The sequence below is a fragment of the Schistocerca gregaria genome, chromosome 4 (assembly GCF_023897955.1).
Source record: "Schistocerca gregaria isolate iqSchGreg1 chromosome 4, iqSchGreg1.2, whole genome shotgun sequence".
Lineage (NCBI taxonomy): Eukaryota > Metazoa > Arthropoda > Insecta > Orthoptera > Acrididae > Schistocerca > Schistocerca gregaria.
Window position 1 is genome coordinate 41,575,405 of NC_064923.1, and position 19,644 is coordinate 41,595,048.

The 19,644-nt window shown below is 38.7% G+C and overlaps 1 protein-coding gene across 7 annotated transcripts in view; it reads left to right on the forward strand.

Moving 5' to 3' along the window:
* LOC126267337 (peroxisomal acyl-coenzyme A oxidase 3-like) overlaps window positions 1-16,895 on the forward strand; it is a 124,648-nt gene extending 107,753 nt beyond the window's left edge. For all 7 annotated transcript variants that reach the window (XM_049972446.1, XM_049972449.1, XM_049972445.1 and 4 more), the window contains one exon: window positions 16,301-16,895. In XM_049972446.1, the coding sequence (XP_049828403.1) occupies window positions 16,301-16,554 (254 nt within the window). In that variant the 3' untranslated portion in view covers window positions 16,555-16,895. The remainder of the gene's footprint in view (window positions 1-16,300) is intronic.
* The last annotated feature ends 2,749 nt before the right edge of the window (window positions 16,896-19,644 follow it).

Consider the following 19,644-nt stretch of genomic DNA (forward strand, 5'->3'; position numbering starts at 1 on the left):
GCTGGTGCGGAATTGCTTTCTGAATCATCTGTACTCCTTTGAGAATTGTGAAGGCTTGATGTGCTAGGAACAGGGTGTTCTTGACCCTTTACAAAGAAAAATAACTCGTAACCTAAAATTAACAATATTATGAAAAGGAAAGTTGCTACTCACCATATAGTGGAAATGCTGAGTTGCAGATAGGCACATAAAAAAAATACCGCCACATTCATTGTGGTTTCAGTTGCCTGAGACTGCAGTGCGTGTGAGGTGCATTTGTAGGAATGTGTGTGTGTGTGTGTGTGTGTGTGTGTGTGTGGTCTATTTTTTACTAAGGCCTTACTGGCTGAAAGCTGTATTTGTGGCAGTTGCTCCTATTTGTGACTCATCTTCTCCACTATACTGTGAGTAGCAACTTTCCTTTTCATAATATTGTTAAATTCCATCCTGGGTATTCCATTGTAATGTAAAATGATGGATGTAACACAAAAAAGTACTTACTATGGAAGTAATTGAATTCAAAGCAAATGGTTTAATACTCCTAATGCTTTTTTAATGCTTTACATTCCACCTGCAGTGCTTCAAAAGGGCTTATGAAGCTTTTGCACAATGGGTATCTCTAGTATGTAATATTCAAGTATTTTATACTTTTCTGTTAATTTAAAAGTTTTCATTATGGAACTGACTGGCTCATTCCTTGGAATTTGTTGAGGGAGTTCAACCTGCTTTGCATGTGATATAACTTTGAAATCAGGAACCACAGAAAGTAAAGACAATTTCATATTACTTTTGCTATGAAGTTTGTTTCTGGATTTATTTTTTTGTATATGTGTAAGAATATGGCTGGGAGAGTGGTGTGCTGACCACATGCCTCTCCATATCCACATTCAGTTATGTCTGTGGGCTGAGGATGACACAGCGACAGGTCGGTACCATTGGGCCTTCGTGGCCCATTCAGGCAGAGAGTTTAATTGATATGTCTAAGAAGGAAAAGCCTTTTCACACAGATATGTGTATGAGACAGGTAATGAACTTGTTACCCCTTTATTTGATAGCATTGGAAACTCTGTCTTTGAGCTTAACCAGAAACTTATCAATGACAAAAATTTATTGTCTGTAACTTAGTCACTTGAAATTTCAAGGAACTGCTTGCCTCAGTTTACAATTCATGTGGATTCCAAAATTATTGTCTGTTCCAAGCGGTTGCAATTCCGGTTGTCAATACTAGATAGAGCAGGGAAACAGTGTTTGAAATTTTTCCAGATCCCTTCAAGTGCTCCTTTATTTTATTCTTGACATTATCATGATGAATTTGTACTACGTAATCATGAAGCACTCAGTTTGATTGGAATTCAGATTTCTCAAACTGTAAGGCTTTTAATGCATGATTCGTAAGGTCTTGCACTTTACACACGTTTGTGTTTGGTCTGTGAAGTACAAATTCCAACTCTTGATTTTTTAACAAAATTTGTGTCAAATAAGCTACAGTTGGAAGCCAAACTTTGATAGGGTAAGGTGTTTCCCTGTCAAAGTCTGGTTAGAAAAAGATAAATGTCGTACAATGTGAGAACAGTTCTACTGCGATAAACCCATCTTACATTCATGTTAGCCAATAAAAACTTTTAAATACTTTGGTTAGTGTTATAAAAATTCGCTGATTAGTAGGATGACCATTAATAAAGTTAACTATTTTTACAGATTCATAAAGTATAGAGATTTTTTTCATGCACCTAACAATAACTTAATTTAATAATTACAAGCAACAGAATAGACTTCACACGTTTGCCGCCATATCACCTTGTGCAAATTCCACAATATTTCCTCGGAGCAACTGTTGGACATCTTCAGGTGGTTCAACCTTGCTGGTGGCTAGGTACGACTGACGGCAAGTTAATGCCCCATTTCTCTAACCTGCACAGGTGTGGAAATTATGCATGTGCAGTGATTTGCAGGTAGGTGGTGCCACACTCAAACACCCTCTGCCGAAAATCACAGAGCGGTTCTCTTGCATGCGCTGTATGCTGTCTTTCCTAACAGTCCGGCCAGGCATTACTCACAAAAAAAACAACAACGTACTAGACCAATGTTATGATGGGTCTGTTATCAAAAAATCTTAATTTTTGTGCCATGATTTACTAGCAGCCAATGCATGGTTCCAGGCTGTGCTCAGTGGAAATCCCGCATCCCTATTAATGAAATTATCGGCTGTATGGATAGGTATTGCTTCCTTAATGACATAATCCCAGAAAGATGATGCCGGGGATAAAACTTCCATCTTTTCATTAATTTTTCGTGAGTAACATCTGGCTGCACTGTTAGTAAACACAGCGTAAGGTGCATGTGCAAGAGTGCTGCTCTGCAATTTTCAGCACAGGACATTTGAGTGTGAGTGTGGCACCGTCTATCTGCAAAACATTGCACATTTGTGATTTCTACACATTCGCATTCTTTGCGTGCATGTTCTAGAAACAGGGCATTGATGTGCAGAAACCATCAGTCTTACCTATCCACCAGCAAGGTTGAACCACCTGAAAATGTCAGACAGTTGCTCCGAGGAACTATTTTAGAATTTGCAAAACGTGATCCGGCAGCAAACCTCTGAAGACTATTTACAACATATCCGCCGGGAAAGCTTGAGTCACAACAGAGTTTTCGTTTCGCATCCGCTACAGTGTGTTGCCTGACAGGCACATGACTTGACAAGCAGCTTGGCTGCGCCTGGGCAGATTCGGCCTCTGGTGGGGCACAACATGGTCCAGTGGGGCCCGATGTGGCTCGACTGGCAGTCAAGGCTACAGTCCCAGGTGGGCTGCGCAGATTCAATGCATGACTCTGATATTAGAACATGATGCTGCAGTCAGTGAAATTATTTTTCACTAAGCTGAGCGGGGGAAGGGGTTGCATATGAAAATGTCGAAGATGTGTGCGGACAGGATACGACGGATTTGCGGGCAGTGGTGCAGTTAGCTGTAGAGTGTAAGGAGATCAATTTGTTGACTAGTATGCAGGGTAAGCGGACAGTGTTTGCAGCTAATATAAAATGTTTCAGGCGTGGACGAAGGGGGCATGTAAGGAGGCAGTGTTGCCAGCCTCAGGGTGATGTGAAGTAAGAGGAAGTAATAATTTTAGAAGTAGAGGACTTGGGAAGAATAATGTGTTAAACACCACAAGGAATCTCAAGTCCACCTATGGTCTTTACCAGTAAGACTGAATGCCTCGAAATCATATGCTGAAGTGGAAGAATAACAGGAAAAAAGGGTTGCTGGATATTATTGGACACAGGGATGCATGTGTCATTCACCAGGAGTGATCTGGTGAGATGTAAGCAATGGGACACACCATGGTACAGATTGCATGGAGTTGGAGATACAGATGTCACATTATTAGGATTGGTGGACACAGACTTTTACCTGGATAGGGTCCAATTTAAACAATATGTAGAGATTGTGCCACACATTAGTGAGGGCCATGATGTAATTCTGGGATTAGATTTCTTGTAGCAGCGTTGTGCCATAATCAATCTTCGGTGATATAGGTTGGAACTTGATGGAAAAATGTTTCACAGGTGAAGCCATTGTCAGTGTAGTCATGTTGTGAGGGGAGTCGGTCTCGAAAGATGAACTGCTTAAACTGTGAATGACCACACTAAGACTTAATTTGCATGATTGTGTACCTAAGGGTACTGGGAAATCACTGTGAGTCTAGCTTGCCAGTTGTAATTTTGTGTGTTGTGGAACTGTTAGAAGAAAGTGAAGTATTAGATCAGGTGGGTTGCCTACTTAAAAGAAGTTGTGTATGCCTACATGAAATAAAGGGTGAAAGAAGGTGCCAGTTTCTATAGATAATTTTAGCACAGATAACATAGAATTAACAAAGGGGTTGTTGATTGCTAATATGGATATCCTGGAGGAAGAAGAATGGGACACGAGGGGTACCAGCAACAAGCAATTGCCAGACATGGTACGCATTCCAGTATGTCGCTTCAGATGTCACAGGCTTGTGTAGTAGGCTGAGATATTGAGACAAGAATCTTTTAGTGCATGAATATCTGAAACTTATTTCTCCAGACTATGTTCATTTAGGACTTAAGGCACTTACACTAAACATATCCTTGGTGGTAAGCAAGGAAAGGCTTCCGTACTTCTGCTACATTATTGCAGTGTTGGCTGTTGCTGTACTGCACCCAGCCTGACAGCTGTATTTTGCTTTGCAACACATAACACTCTTGCAAGCCTGCAACTGATGCTGTTGCACTGGCATGTTTTTGACCAAATAAGGTCGATATGCTACATTATCTAGTTTACCGAACGTAATAATTGTCTTCTTGTTTTAGTTGCCCTTCATACTTGAGTAATCATTGTTGCTGCAGCAGTCTCATGACCACTGATACCTATTTGGTTGTGGGCATCCTCAAAGAATCAGGTTTATTTGTTGCCATTAGATCCAATATATTTCTTTCTGAATTGACTTTGAGTCTTGGCCAGAAAACTTCCCATGCAGCTTGAATTTCTATCTTAGAGAATCTTGAGTTATTTTTCCTACTGTGGCAAATGCACTATATCCATTTCTCATTAGCCTATCCTTTCCATACACACTTTAATTACTGCAGTAATCTGGTTGCTATCAATGTCAGGATTTTCCTGCATGTAGAATTATGAGAACTCCTTTGCTTTTTAAGAGTGCAATAAACTCTTGCTCTATCTTGTGAATACTTTCACAGTTAATCACTATGGTTTTAATTCTTGTTGGTGGGGAGGGGGATTTCTTTGGGTCTTTGACTAATTCTTTGGATCTCCTACAGCTATTGTTGTCTCTACTGGATGAAGAGTCACCTAATTTGTGTGCACTCCCACAAACAATCATGTGCCTGATTAGCAAGCAGTCTCCAGTGTTTAGCGCACACCTGACCCCTTTAGCTGAATCCTATAGTTCTCAACACTATGGCACAATTCCAAAAAGTCGCAACCTAACTTGTCTCAGAGTCTGTGAAGTCTGTGGTTCAAGTGTTCCACTCTACTCGGAACAGGGGCTTGAGATCGATTCTAAGGACAACACTTCACCTTCTGAGCTTCGTTGGGTGAGGTTGTCTTCTCAACAGTCTCTGCGTCTGTGGAGTCATCCAAGTATGACATTGGACTTCAGACAACAGGCATCTTTTTTCCAATGTGCAGTTGGAACAATCTACTGTTGGTTGTACCCTTTTCTTTCAGAAGCTGCCAAAACAGTCTCTTCAACATGCTGATTGAGCCCCCAAGGCATACACACCGAATGCATCTGTTGTTCCTTCCCATCCCATGCTGCCATTTCCAAAAGGGGGACCATTACTCAGTGTAGATTTGAATCACCAATGATTAATAGATTCCTATCCTTTTGTGACAACATCCCCTTGGTATGAGACACAGCACTTCCCCAACAGGTGAAGTGAGTCTCATTTGCTCAATTTCAGTGGAAGTCAGCACCTCAAACTTTTTGGTTGGGGGTAGTTGTAACACCCTGAGTCTCCTAGGTCCCTGTCTACCTTGTACAGGGTGCTTAAACCTACCATTGACATACCACTCACAGTCAAGTTGAGTAGTGATAGATCCTGTACTTCCTATAGAGGCTTCAATGTCCACAGGATGAAGGCTGTGGCCTAAAGCTTAATGTGTAAGTGTCTTTTAATTGTGCCTGTTTGCAGCTTAATGTGTAATCTTTATTGTAAGTAGCAATCTTTCTTTTCCCCATTGTTAATATTCCTGCCCAGAGATTCCAGTGTTTAAATATTGGAATGAATTATTTACAGAAGAGGCAATAGTGACCTTAAGACTAAATATAAGTTAAAGAAAGGCAAACTTACGTTTATAGCATTTGTAGATTTAGAGAAAACTTTTGGTATTGTTGATTCAAATACACTTTTTGAAATTGTGAAACAGCAAGGGTAAAATATGGGGAGTGTATTTTCCACAAGAGATGAAAAGAACCAAGGATAAGTTTGAAAAGTGAATAGACGTTCAGGAAGAAGGAATAAAAATTTTGAAGTTTACCAATGACATCGTAATTCTTTTATGGTCATAAAAACACTTGGAAGAGCATTTGAATGGAATTTCAGTTGGTTTGAAAATGGTTTTTAAGGTGAACATCAAGGAAAGTAAAACAATGATGTAATGTAGTTGAATTACATCAACAATGCAGAGAAAATTAGATTAGAAAACTTTACTCTAAAAGTGAGTTTTGCTATTTGGACAGAGAAATAGCTGATTATGGAGAAGCAGAGAGAGACTGGCAATAGCAAAAAAGAAACATTTCTAAAAAAGAGAAATCTGTTAACATAGAATATAAATTTAAGTGTTGATATCTTTTGGAGGTATTTGTCTAGAGTGTGGCCGTGCATCACAATTAAATGTGGTGCTACTGAAGAATGATCGAAGCATGATGAAGAATTGATTGGTAGATAGACTAGCTAATAAGGATTACCTAATAAGGAGGTACCTAAATTCGGGAGAAAAGAAATTTATGGTACAATTTAATTAAATGAAGAGATTGGTAGACAGGGCAAATCCTGAGGTATCAAGGAGTTATCAGTTTGGTAATGGAGGAAAATGTAGAGGGTAAAAATTGTAGAGGGAGGCGAAGTCTTGAACATGATAATCAGATTCAAATGAATATATGAGGTGTTTTCATAGATTAAATGGAAGATTCATAATTTTGTGTGCATAGTATAGTGCATTGTGAATTATTGCCACTAGCCTAAATTATTACTCAGACGTACTACTTTCAAGTCCAGTGGCTCTTGTACAAACAATCCAATAAATAGTACTAAAGTACCCATAATCTGCGGCACATATTTGTTAACACAATGATCAATCTCTTAACAAGCTCCAGGGTGTCAAAATACATTTTTGTTAGCAGAGTAATTTGCTGGTGGTGTCTGCTTGTAAATGTAATATTTGTTTCACACATTACCACATTAAACACAGTTACATGAACTATTGTATTGTACAGTCCACGGGATAAAGAATAACAGCATTCATAGCAACACAAAAGAACACAGAAACAAGGTATAGATTCTAAATTCAAATCTCTTCACCTTGTAAGAAAGCCGTGACAACATATAGATGACCAATGTCATGATCATGTTTAGCAGCCATAGCAAATAAATATCTTAATGAGTTACATCTTGTAACCGGTGCATATGTTTCATCATAATCCAGGCCTTGCTTCTGAGCATAACCCTTTATTACTAGCCATGATTTACAGTGTACAGTGTGGCCATTCAAATCTTTCTTTGATTTAAACACCAATTTCACATTTATATGTTCCTTATCTGAAGTGAAACAGTAGACTCCCATGTGTGGTTCTCTTTGTGCGATTGTAACTCTTCTTGTATTGCTTTCAGCATTGTCAGATATCATCCAGTGATAAAGGGTTGGTGTTGGATGACTGTTTAGATTGAGAAGTTACAAAGTCATGTAGCTTCTCTGGCTTTGGAATTCTGGATGACTTTTGTATTGACTCCAGTTGCTGTGGTTGCCCAAAACCATTATTTGCATTATCTGGGATTGGTTCTTCACTGCAGCTTGTATTCCTCGAACTACCACTTGATGTGACTGTCTCACATTTTGGTTCAAATTCTTTGACTTCAGTCATTATTTCATTTTTGGTTCTTTTCTGTCAGTGGGAGAAACAATTGACTTGGTTATGTGACTCAAGTTTCTTCTCTATAGTGTTTTGAAGTACCTTCATCAAAAATAATGTCCTCGTTTTTTATGATTCTCTGGCTGTTAGGTTTAAAAAGCCTGTATGCTTTTGATTTTTCACAGTATCTTACCAAAATAGATTCAATACGTTTTCTGTCATATTTTCGTCAGTTGGCCCTCGGAATGTGAACATGGGACTTGCTTCTAAATATTTTGAGATATCGAAGACCTGGCTTCTTGTTTGTACAAGCTCCTCCTGGACCCTTGCTCTTTCATGCCTTAGTCAGAGATATTAAATGGACTGCAGTAGAAACTGCTTCTGTATGGAATTTATTTGGCTAATTTGCTTTAAAGGCAGGTGTCTTGCTTTTTCTAGTATTGTGCAGTACTGTATGTGATGCTGTGGTCCCTTGTTTGATCCCTAGTTGTCTGAAAAAGTTTATCAATTTATCGTTCACATTTTCTGTGCCATTATCTGTGTGTAGAGTGCTGATCCTTTTTCTATTTTGCCTTTTAACTAGATTTTTGAAGTCTCGAGTTAGCTGTGTCACTTAATTTTTATTTTGGAGCATTTATACAAATACTTTCTTGGAACAATCATCAATTAAAGTAAAGAAGTACTTGGCTTCTCCAATTGACTCAGTTTGCATTGGCCCACACAAATCTGAGTGAAGTAGCTCTCCAGCCAGATCGTGTTTGTTTTCCCTTTAAGTAAATAACACAAGGAGTATTAACTGCTCGCTCAAATAAAATTCCACTAGCCAGGTCTTTGCAAGGTGCATGCATAGTTTCAGAATGCAGATGATCTAGTCTTTTACACCACAAGTCTGTGTTATCTGACTGTAATAATGATTTTTCTTCAAAAATTAGGTTATTTGGTTGGTCTGGTTGGTACATACCATCTGCTAATGATGCAGTAACAACTACATTTTTAATGTATTGTGAATGGGCAGCCTTGTTTGTTAAATAATATTGAATGGCCTTTTTCTACTACTTTCCTAATGGATAGTAGATTTGTGCTTAGCTGAGGCACATACAGAATATCCTCTACTTTAATTTTGTCTTTCTAGTTGACTGTGAAAACATCTACAAATGAAGATCCTATGCCTATGCCTTTTATAGGTACGTTATAATCTTCACTATTACAGCTTGTAAGTCTATCACTGTTTTACAATTATTTTCATCACATGGGTATGTAGACATGTGAACTAATGTGTCCAGTCTACAAACCATTCTGTCTGTGCATCTTAACATGCAGCTGCGTTTGAAAAGAATGCTTTGTTGACTGAAGTTTTCGTATCATTTCTGCTCATGCTGTGACAATTTTTTGCCAAATACCCATACTTGTTGCAGCTATAGCACTTTGGACCTTTTTTGAAGGTAACATCACACTTTTTCTTGGTGACTCAAAGAGCTGCATCATTTTTCATTTGTTTATTACAGGCATTGTCGCTTATTTCTTACCATAATTTACTTTTTATGGTGTCTCTTTTGATTGGCAAGTTTGAATTTTCCAAACTTGTAATCAAAGGTTTATATTCGTCTGATAGTCCTGCAAGCAGAATACACCCAATCCACTCTTCTTTAACTTTGAAGCTCAAGCTGTTTAATTTTTGTGACATGGAAATTATCTTTGACACATATTCTTCGACTGACAAACAATTTTCTAGTCTGGTTGTCAGCAGTGTCTTTAGTAACCTATTCATCGGAACAGGCCAGAATCTTCATAGACTTGCTTTAGCATGTCCCACACTTCTTTAGCTGTAGACATGTCATGCAACTGAACATATATTGACGGATGGAGAGAAAGTATAATTTTGCTCTCACTGTACAAACTTTAGTTACATTCTTTATTTTGCTGCTGACACAGTCCCAAAATTCCTCATGTTATAGGTGTGTTCACGTAAGGTTCATTTGAGCAGTTGCCTGACAACGCCAGACAACAGGCTGTACTGCACATGCGCAGCTATGATGATAAAGGTAGCCCGTGCTTGGTGCTTGCTCTGCTCATGTGCTTCTTGTCGCATTTCTGTGTGGAGTTTCATGCGTGGTGGGGCATCACGTGACCATGTGCAGCCCTGCTGCATGTTTGTTGAGAGGACATACAGAGTTGTACTTAGAGCAATTGTTTTATCATATCCCAAGCAGATTAAGGATGCAAATAAGGAAGCAGTTCTTGGCATAATATCATTTCAAAACTAGACTCTACAGCTCAAAGTACCATAACATTTTGCTATGTGGTGACTTTGACAGATTTCTTTTTTAATTGGTACTCTGCAATATTGTTATGTAGCATTTGCAATCACATTTACATCCACACAGCATTGAAAGAAGGTAGTAAGAAGGAATACAAATTTCAAAATAAATAAACAAACAACGAGAAGTTCCTTGTGTAGCTTACACCAAAATAAGTGACAATAAATTTCATGACTATTTCAAAATGTGTTAAAAATTAAAAAGGTTGTCAGTGAGGCAAAGAAATTGTACAACTGACAGTTTATATTCTACTCTAGGAATAAATATAAAGCCATGTGGGGAGTTAAAATGATAAAACACGGTATGCTGCCAGTCTACAATTTAGCATAGAATGACATCCTATAAATTTAAGATGTAAACACAAATTGAGAAATAGCTTCAGGCCTAGAGTCTTATGATAAAAAAATACTGTGTTTCATGGAACTCAGATTTGTAAAATTCTGCTACGGCTGTCAATATATTTGAAACAAAATATTTAGTTCAAAACCACTGACCAAATTTGACTGCTTAGTCAGCTTCAAGTCAATGTTTATGTATGTTCATTTGTATATAGCATTAAGAGATCTTACAGTGTCTTAAGAGGAACAGGACATCAGAGACTACTCCAGCAGTATCAGAATTTCATAAACCATACTAAAATGCTTTATTCCGCTCCAATTACACATTTCTATGTCCAGATGCACTCTGAAGTACCTGATATTCAGCTTTTGTATGTGGTTTTCGGGATACAAATTTTGTTGGAGGTCCAGTACTGTATTCTCATGTTCTTTATTATGGTATTATGTTATTCGTCCCGGAAAATGAAAATTTGCACTTGAAATTGAACGAAGTTGAAAGTAGCCAATAGTGCGGAATGAAACACTTCGTTTCAAATAAAGTAACTGCCTCAGCTGAAAAATTAATAGAAGTAATTTTCTCTACAAAACTGACAGAAATAGCTTAATTAATAATGTGGAAATAATATAAAATCAGAAAATTGAAACTACTAACTTATTTTAGTCTTTCATTTTTATGAGAATGTATATTAATTCAATTGATGGCTTCCCGCCACAGAAATCTGTTTTGTTTTCATTTGACGTGGGAGTTGTAAATGAAGAGACACCAACAATTTCCTGAAACATATACACAGGTCACGTGGAGAATGACCCCCCACTATAACTCAGCTTGCTCTGCGCATGCACGAATCTGGCAGCTTGGGTGCACCAGAGAAATTTTTCCAGGTAGCTTTTGACTACTTGCTGCTACTGCTCATACGGCAAAGAGCCATGCTTCAAGTAGCCAGAACCGGGAGAAAGCACTGCTCATATGCGAATTCAGCTCTGTGGATGTGCACGAGCCCGCTGGCAACTGCTCAGATGAACCTATAGTGAACTGCGACATACTCTAGTTTTCTCTCCCCATTAGTTTCTCAACTGGAGGCAGTGAATTCATATTTTCAGAACCCATTGTATTAGCTACTATATGATTCCAAGCTGATTTATGCTGCTGCTGCTAATTTCTGCTGGCCATCTCCCTTTAAAAAAAAAAAATAATAATAAAATATGGCATAGTAATTTGCTGGTAGTATCTGATTGGAAATGTAAGATTTATTGTACACATGATCATGTTAAACACAGTTACACTAACCATTGTATTATACAGACTACAGAATAAAGAATAACAGCCTCCATAATTATGCAAAATATATATATACACAATAAAGGCATAGTGTTAAGCATTTTATAATATAAACATGAAAGCTTTCTGAAATGGTGTTTGATTAATTAATCAGTATGTGCAAAACAACTACTACATGCCCCAGGACACATAATCACCTAGTAATTGCAATGCAAAGGAATAAACAATAAAAGGCTGGCAACATCAATTTACATTAAACTGACATCAACACAAAGTATAAAGTCTAAGTGGACAGGTACTCTTTCTCTTATTTCACAAGGCCAAGTTTCTTACACATGTTTCATGTCTGAAGTTGCTAGGTCATTTTGTGAAAGCATCAGATAACATTTCTTCTGAAGGCAGAGGCTCAACATTACTAACACCTCACAAAACATGCATTCTTATAAAATGATACTTTATATCTATATACCACTAGATTCTTGGCTAACTGAATGGCTCCTTTATTATCACAATACACTGTAAGTAACTTTATGACACTTTTTGGATCTACCTCAGACATAAGTTGTCTTAATCACAATAAATCTTGAACAGTTGATGTAAATGTCATACATTTAGCTTCAGAAGTAGAAAGTGCAATAGTTTTCTACTAGACTATGAAAATAAAGAGTTTTACAACTGTATGTTTGTACCAGTTACAGAGAGCCTGTCATTTATTTTGTTTCCCCAATCTGCATCATGAAGGCCATTATTCTTTTGTTACCACTTCTAGAAAATTCTAGCTCGGGGTCCATGGTTCTCTTTAAATATGTAAACAATCTTTTGCTGACAACCAATGAATATTTTTAAAACAATGATTAGATCTGCTAAGGAGATTTGCAGTGAAACACATGTCAGGTCTTTAGACTTCCTATTGCCTCTTGGCCATAGGAAATGACTTCCTATTGTCTCTTGATAAGGCACTTTGATATCACTTGATTCGACTGCTCCAGAGCCCAAACCAAGTTCTAGTGATGTTACTGGCTTGACTTCAGTGGTTCCAAATTTTTCCAGAGCTTTCTTTAACATAGGTTTTCTGGGAGATCCAAAATTTTCCTTTTTCATGATCCCTTGTAATTTCCATGCCTAGGCACTTTTGAATTGATTCGAAACACTTCTGTCATTTGAGAATAATAGCATGTCATAAAGCTAAGATGACTGGTTTGGTGCCACCTCTCTGAAAATAAATACATGGATTAATGTTTGATCTATTCACTTTCGGTTTTCTTAACACCTCATCAATTTTTTGATTCCAATTCCTACCAGCCTGTTTGAGTTCATAAACAGCTTTCTTCAGCCTCCATACTTTTCCAGAAGTTGGAAAATTCTGTAGTGGAATAACACAAATTTCTACATTTAAGTCTCCGTAGAGATAAGCACCAGTGATGTCAACATGATCCAGGTTCTCACGAGCTGCTGTAGACAAGAGATATCTAAATGGATACATGCTTGACCACTGGTGCGAAGGTTTCCTGATAATCAACGCCTTGAACTTGAGTGCGCCCTTTTACCAATAGACACACCTTAAATGTTTTTGGCATACTGCTAATCCCAGGCTGTATTTTTAATACCCGCTTAGTCTGGAGAGGTTGGTGTCCCCCCAGTAGTTCTACTTCTTCAAATGTGTAATTACAAACTAGAGATAAGAACTATGTCTTCATTGCTTTTCTCTGTTTTTCATTATTTATCCCTTCCAAGGCTTCTTTGACTTCAGTGTTTTCACTTGGAAGTCCTTCTTTCAAATAGTAAGCAACATGATTAGGCCATGTCTCGGGTTTTCATCCTGTTTTTCCTTTGAAGTATAACCTCTTGAACTAGGTTTTGATTCTCATGAGCCTCATCTTGAGTTTCAGTTTGTATTGGATCACTGTCAAAGCCATAAAAGTGTTCATTATCACTGTTTTCTTATTTAACTTCTCCATCAGTTTGTGAAGGATTGAGGTGCTGAAAAAATGCTTCTTGTTCCAATGCAAAGGCATTTGTGGTCTTAGGTTCCTCTGTCTTTGAACCTGTAAAATTCTCATCCTCCAGGAATTTTAAATCCCTGCTGACAATTATCTGGCCAGTATCCATATTGATGAATTGATAGCCATCTTTTGCCTGACAGTAGCCTCCAAATGTCAACTTCTGTGACTTCTTATCCCAGTTCTTGTGATGATGTTTTGGAGTGTGAACCATTGCACGGCAACCAAGAATTCTCAAATGTGATAAGCAAGGCTTTGTCTCATGCCAAAGTTCATATGGCATCTTATCTCCAAGTGTGATGGACGGCAAGTAATTGATATTTACATCTACATATACATCCATACTCCACAAGCCACATGACGGTGCGTGGCGGAGGGTACCTTGAGTACCTCTATCGGTTCTCCCTCCTATTCCAGTCTCGTATTGTTCGTGGAAAGAAGGATTGTCGCTATGCTTCTGTGTGGGCTCTAATCTCTCTGATTTTATCCTCATGGTCTCTTCGCGAGATATATGTAGGAGCTACAATATACTGCTTGAGTCTTCGGTGAAGGTATGTTCTCGAAACTTCAACAAAAGCCCGTACCAAGCTACTGAGCGTCTCTCCTGCAGTCTTCCACTGGAGTTTATCTATCTTCTCCGTAATGCTTTCACGATTACTAAATGATCCTGTAACGAAGCGCACTGCTCTCTGTTGGACCTTCTCTATCTCTTCTATCAACCCTATCTGGTACGGATCCCACACTGCCGAGCAGTATTCAAGCAGTGGGCAAACAAGCGTACTTATAACCTACTTCCTTTGTTTTTGGATAGCATTTCCTTAGGATTCTTCCAATGAATCTCAGTCTGGCATCTGCTTTACCAACGAACGATCAACTTTATATGATCATTCCATTTTAAATCACTCCTAATGCATACTCCCAGATAATGTATGGAATTAACTGCTTCCAGTTGCTGACCTGCTATTTTGTAGCTAAATGATAAGGGATCTATCTTTCTATGTATTCACAGCACATTACACTTGTCTACATTGAGATTCAGTTGCCATTTCCTGCACCAATACGTCAATTCGCTGCAGATCCTCCTGCATTTCAGTACAATTTTCCATTGTTACAACCTCTCGATACACCACAGCATCATCTGCATAAAGCCTCAGTCAACTTCCGATGTCATCCACAAGGTCATTCATGTATATTGTGAATAGCAACAGTCCTATGACACTCCCCTGCGGCACACCTGAAATCACTCTTACTTCGGAAGACTTCTCTCCATTGAAAATGACATGCTGCATTCTGTTATCTAGGAACTCTTCAATCTGATCACACAATTGGTCTGATAGTCCACATGCTCTTACTTTGTTCATTAAACAACTGTGGGGAACTGTATCAAACGCCTGCGAAAGTCAAGAAACACGGCATCTACCTGGAAACCCGTGTCTATGGCCCTCTGAGTCTCGTGGACCGTCTTTTTCGAAACCCATGCTGATTCCTACAGAGTAGATTTCTAGTCTCCAGAAAAGTCATTATACTAGAACATAATACGTGTTCCAAAATTCTACAACTGATCGATGTTAAAGATATAGGTCTATAGTTTTGCACATTTGTTCGACGTCCCTTCTTGAAAATGGGGATGACCTGTGCCCTTTTCCAATCCTTTGGAACGCTATGCTCTTCTAGAGACCTACGGTACACCGCTGAAAGAAGGGGGCAAGTTCCTTCGCGTACTCTGTGTAAAATCGAACTGGTATCACATCAGGCCCAGTGGCCTTTCCTCTTTTGAGCGATTTTAATTGTTTCTCTATCCCTCAGTCGTCTATTTCGATATCTACCATTTTGTCATCCATGCAACAGTCTAGAGAAGGAACTACAGTGCAGTCTTCCTCTGTGAAACAGCTTTGGAAAAAGACATTTGGTATTTCGGCCTTTAGTCTGTCATCCTCTGTTTCAGTACCATTTTGTTCACAGAGTGTCTGGACATTTTGTTTTGATCCACCTACCGCTTTGACATTAGACCAAAATTTCTTAGGATTTGCTGCCAAGTCAGTACATAGAACTTTACTTTCAAATTCATTGAACGCCTCTCGCATAGCCCTCATCACACTACATTTTGCTTTGCATAATTTTTGCTTGTCTGCTTGTCTGTCTATGGTATGAAGCAGAAGACAGCTTCAGCCCCATATTACTTGGGTAGGTTAGTATCAAAAATCATGGTATGAACTTGTTCAACCAATGTTCTGTTAGCTCTCTCAGCAACACAATTTTGCTGTGCACTGTAATGTTCTGTAAGCTGGTGGATGATACCTTTAGAAGATAGAAATATTTTTAGTTCATCGTTGACATACTCCTCTCCATTGTGAGACTGGAACTTCTTGACATTTGTGCCTGTCATCTTTTCCACCATGGCTTTGAAGCTTTTAAATATCTGTGTTACCCCATATTTTTTTCTTCAATAAATAAACAAATTAAAAAAATCATCAATGAATGTGGCAGAATAATGATTTCCAACCATAAATGCTGTTTCCATTTTCCCACACAAATCAGAAAGTACTAAGTCGAAGATGTGTTTAGAATACCTTTCGCTAGGTTTGACTGGAAGACGTGACTGTTTTCCCATATGCACAACTCACAGGGATCCTTAACCACAATATCTTCATTTAGTTCCATTTAAACCTTTAACAACTTAAGCATACTTTTGCAATCCCTATGCCCTAGCCTCTGAAGCAAAATGAAGTACAGTGTTATCTTATTGAAATATTTCTGTTCTGTAAATTTCAGGAGGATATGTAAGAGGTCCTCAAGCATCTGAGATGCTACATGAAGGCATTCTTTCTCTGTGTGCTCAGCTGAAAAATGATGCTGTCTCTTTAGCTGATGCCATAGCACCACCGGATTTCATTTTAAATTCCATACTGGGAAAATCAGATGGTAAAATTTATCAAAACCTGCAGACACATCTATTCCAGAAACCTCAGACATTTGAACGACCATCTGGTTGGGATGAGATGACATTCCAACAAAGTAAACTGTAATCATTGCAGAAGGAAGCATATATTTGCGTACTTTCAGTACAATAATATAATTGCTTGAAAATTTATCAATTTTGATATTTTTACTTGTACATATTTACTTTGTTTTCATGATAGCCCTGTGTAAGGAAATATTTCTAATTTTTATATTTTAGTACATAAATACCTTTGTAAATAAAATTATAGAATGTGTTTTATGTATCTTGAATGAGTACTCATTTTCATGTATTAAAAGTGTGTCCTATATTTTTATAAAGCACTTGAAGGAAAAGGGTGTTGTCATTTGTATTGTTAAAATAAATGTTCATTGATTGAAGTATTAAAAATAAAGATATATTTTTAAATGGTGTGATTTCCATCAATTTTTGTGCAATTTTCTCTTCTTTTGTATATTATGCTCTACGTGACTGAAACATTTGAGACATGTAAAAGCTGATCACCAAAATATTTACTAATGATTAATTGCATTGAGACATTTATTTTATTTCAAATTTGCTTTCCTCACACCCCAAGAGCAGCCTGTTTCCAAAAGTCTTTAGAACAAATATAAACAAGAGATAAGAAGAGTTAATATGTTTGATTAGACAATGAAGTAAAACAAGAAGCTATGTTAGGTACATGAAGTGAGACCACTTTGACTTTTGGAGAAGAGCAGGGACCCTGCTACCAAACAAGAAGATCTTCCATTTAGAATGATAACTTAAAAAACTGTAACATATAACAGTAAATTGTGTTTTGTTTTGAAGCTTAGACATTGTAGTTATGTTCGAACAAAATATCATTTAGATGCGGATAATGGCTTTGAATAGAGTGACACACATGATGGCTCCAATTGTTAATCATTCTGTCCAACGTTAGTGGCATTATTTCTGCCATAGCATGACAACTGTTATCTCCAAATGTTCAAAGGTTTGTGGGTTGGCTTGTCAGCATAGACATGGAATTGGATGTAGCCCCAAAGAAAAAATCCATGGGTGGTAAATCACATGACTATGGTGGCCAATTCACAGATCCACATCTTGAGATGTTTCAGTCACCAAGCTTCACTCTCACCAAATCAAGCATGGCATCAGCTGTGCAGTGTGTAATGTCATCCTGCTGGAACCACATGTTTTCGATGTCTATGGTTTCAAGTTCTGCTCACAGAAATTCATGTAACATGGATCTTTAGCGATTGCCGTTGACGGTAATGGTTCTTCTCTCATCATGTAGAAACAAATAAGGTCTATTGGTGCTGCATTGCCATAACCCACACCACATTATTAGTGAGTTTTTCTGACTGCAATGACATCTCATAGACCACTTATGGGCTATTCTCTTTCCAATAATGACAATTTTGCATACTGAGAAAGTCACCAGGACAAAAATGTTCCTCATCTGACAGAATGATTTTTCAACTGAAATCAGGATCAGCTTTCAACTTCTGTATGGCCCAGTCAGCAAACTCATGACACACTCTGTGGTCATTTGGGTTCAATTCTTTGTCATTACAACTTTGTATCAATACAGGCCCAAATATGTTTGCAGGATTTGCCAAGTTGATACCTCAGATAGCCACAACCATTGAGATTGTCTTGAAATGACACATTCTGAAACATAATGTGTTAGAACATTATGAATTATCTCAAAGAGAATGGTCTATTGACACACAGTCAACTTGGACGTAGAAGACATCGTTCTTGTCAAGCACAGTTAGCTCTTTACGAGAGATGGAAAGTTGCTACTCACCATATAGCGGAGATGCTGAGTTGCGAGATAGGCACAATAAAAAGATTCACACAATCATAAATTGCGGCCATTAAGGCCTTTGTCAGCAGTAGGCACACACACACACACACACACACACACACACACACACACACACACACACACACACACACACACACACAAACACAAGCACAACTTCCACACACGTCTACAGTCTCAGAGAGCTGAAAATACACTGCTTTTTTAGGAGCACTATGCATGATGGGAGTGGGGACTTGGTGGGGGTAAGGAGGAGGCTGGGCAGGGATACTATGGTGGAAGTGGCAGACAGTGAAGTGTTGCAGTTTGGACGGAAGGTAAGAGAGAAGGTGTGGCGGGGGGGAGGGGGTAAGTAGCAGAAAGGAGAGAAATAAAAATAAAAATAAACTAACATTACCTATCACATCAAAGGCAGGGCTACCTGTGAAACCAGCTACAAGCTTAGGTGCAACCACTGTGCTGCATTCTATGTAGGCATGACAACCAACAAGCTGTCTGTCTGCACAAACGGCCACCAACAAACTGTGGCTAAAAAACAAGTGGACCACCCTGTAGCTGAACACGCTGCCGAACATGACGCCCCTCATCTCAATGACTGATTCACAGCCTGTGCCATAGGATAAACATCCTTACACAACCCCTGCTCCCAATCCCTTACCTCATGGCTCATACCCCTGTAATAGATCTAGATGCAAGACCTGTCCCATACATCCTCCTACCACCACCTACTACAGTCCGGTCACTAACATTACCTATCACATCAAAGGCAGGGATACCTGTGAAACCAGTCATGTGATCTACAAGCTAAGCTACAACCACTGTGCTGCATTCTATGTAGGCATGACAACCAACAAGCTCTCTGTCCACAAGTTCGGCCACCGACAAACTGTGGCCAAGAAACAAGTGTACCACCCTGCAGCTGAACACGCTGCCAAACATGATACCCCTCATCTCGATGACTGCTTCACATCCTGTGCCATATGGATCCTTCCCACCAACACCAGATTTTCTTAATAGTGCAGGTGGGAACTTTCCATGCAATACATCCTATGTTCCCGTAACCCTCCTGGCCTCAACCTTCATTAGTCAGTGTCCTCACCCATCCAGCCCTCTCTCTGTTCCCAATCCAGCACTACATAGCCGTCATTTTACCGCCACACCCAGTCTTTTAATTTCTTTTATTTTTATTTCTCTCCTTTCCGCTACTTACCCTCTCCCCCCTTGGCACCTTCTCTCTTACCCTCCATCCAAACTGCAACACTTCACTGTCTGCCACTTCCACCATACTATCACTGCCCAGCCTCCTCCTTACCCCCACCTAGTCGCCACTCCCATCATGCACTGGTG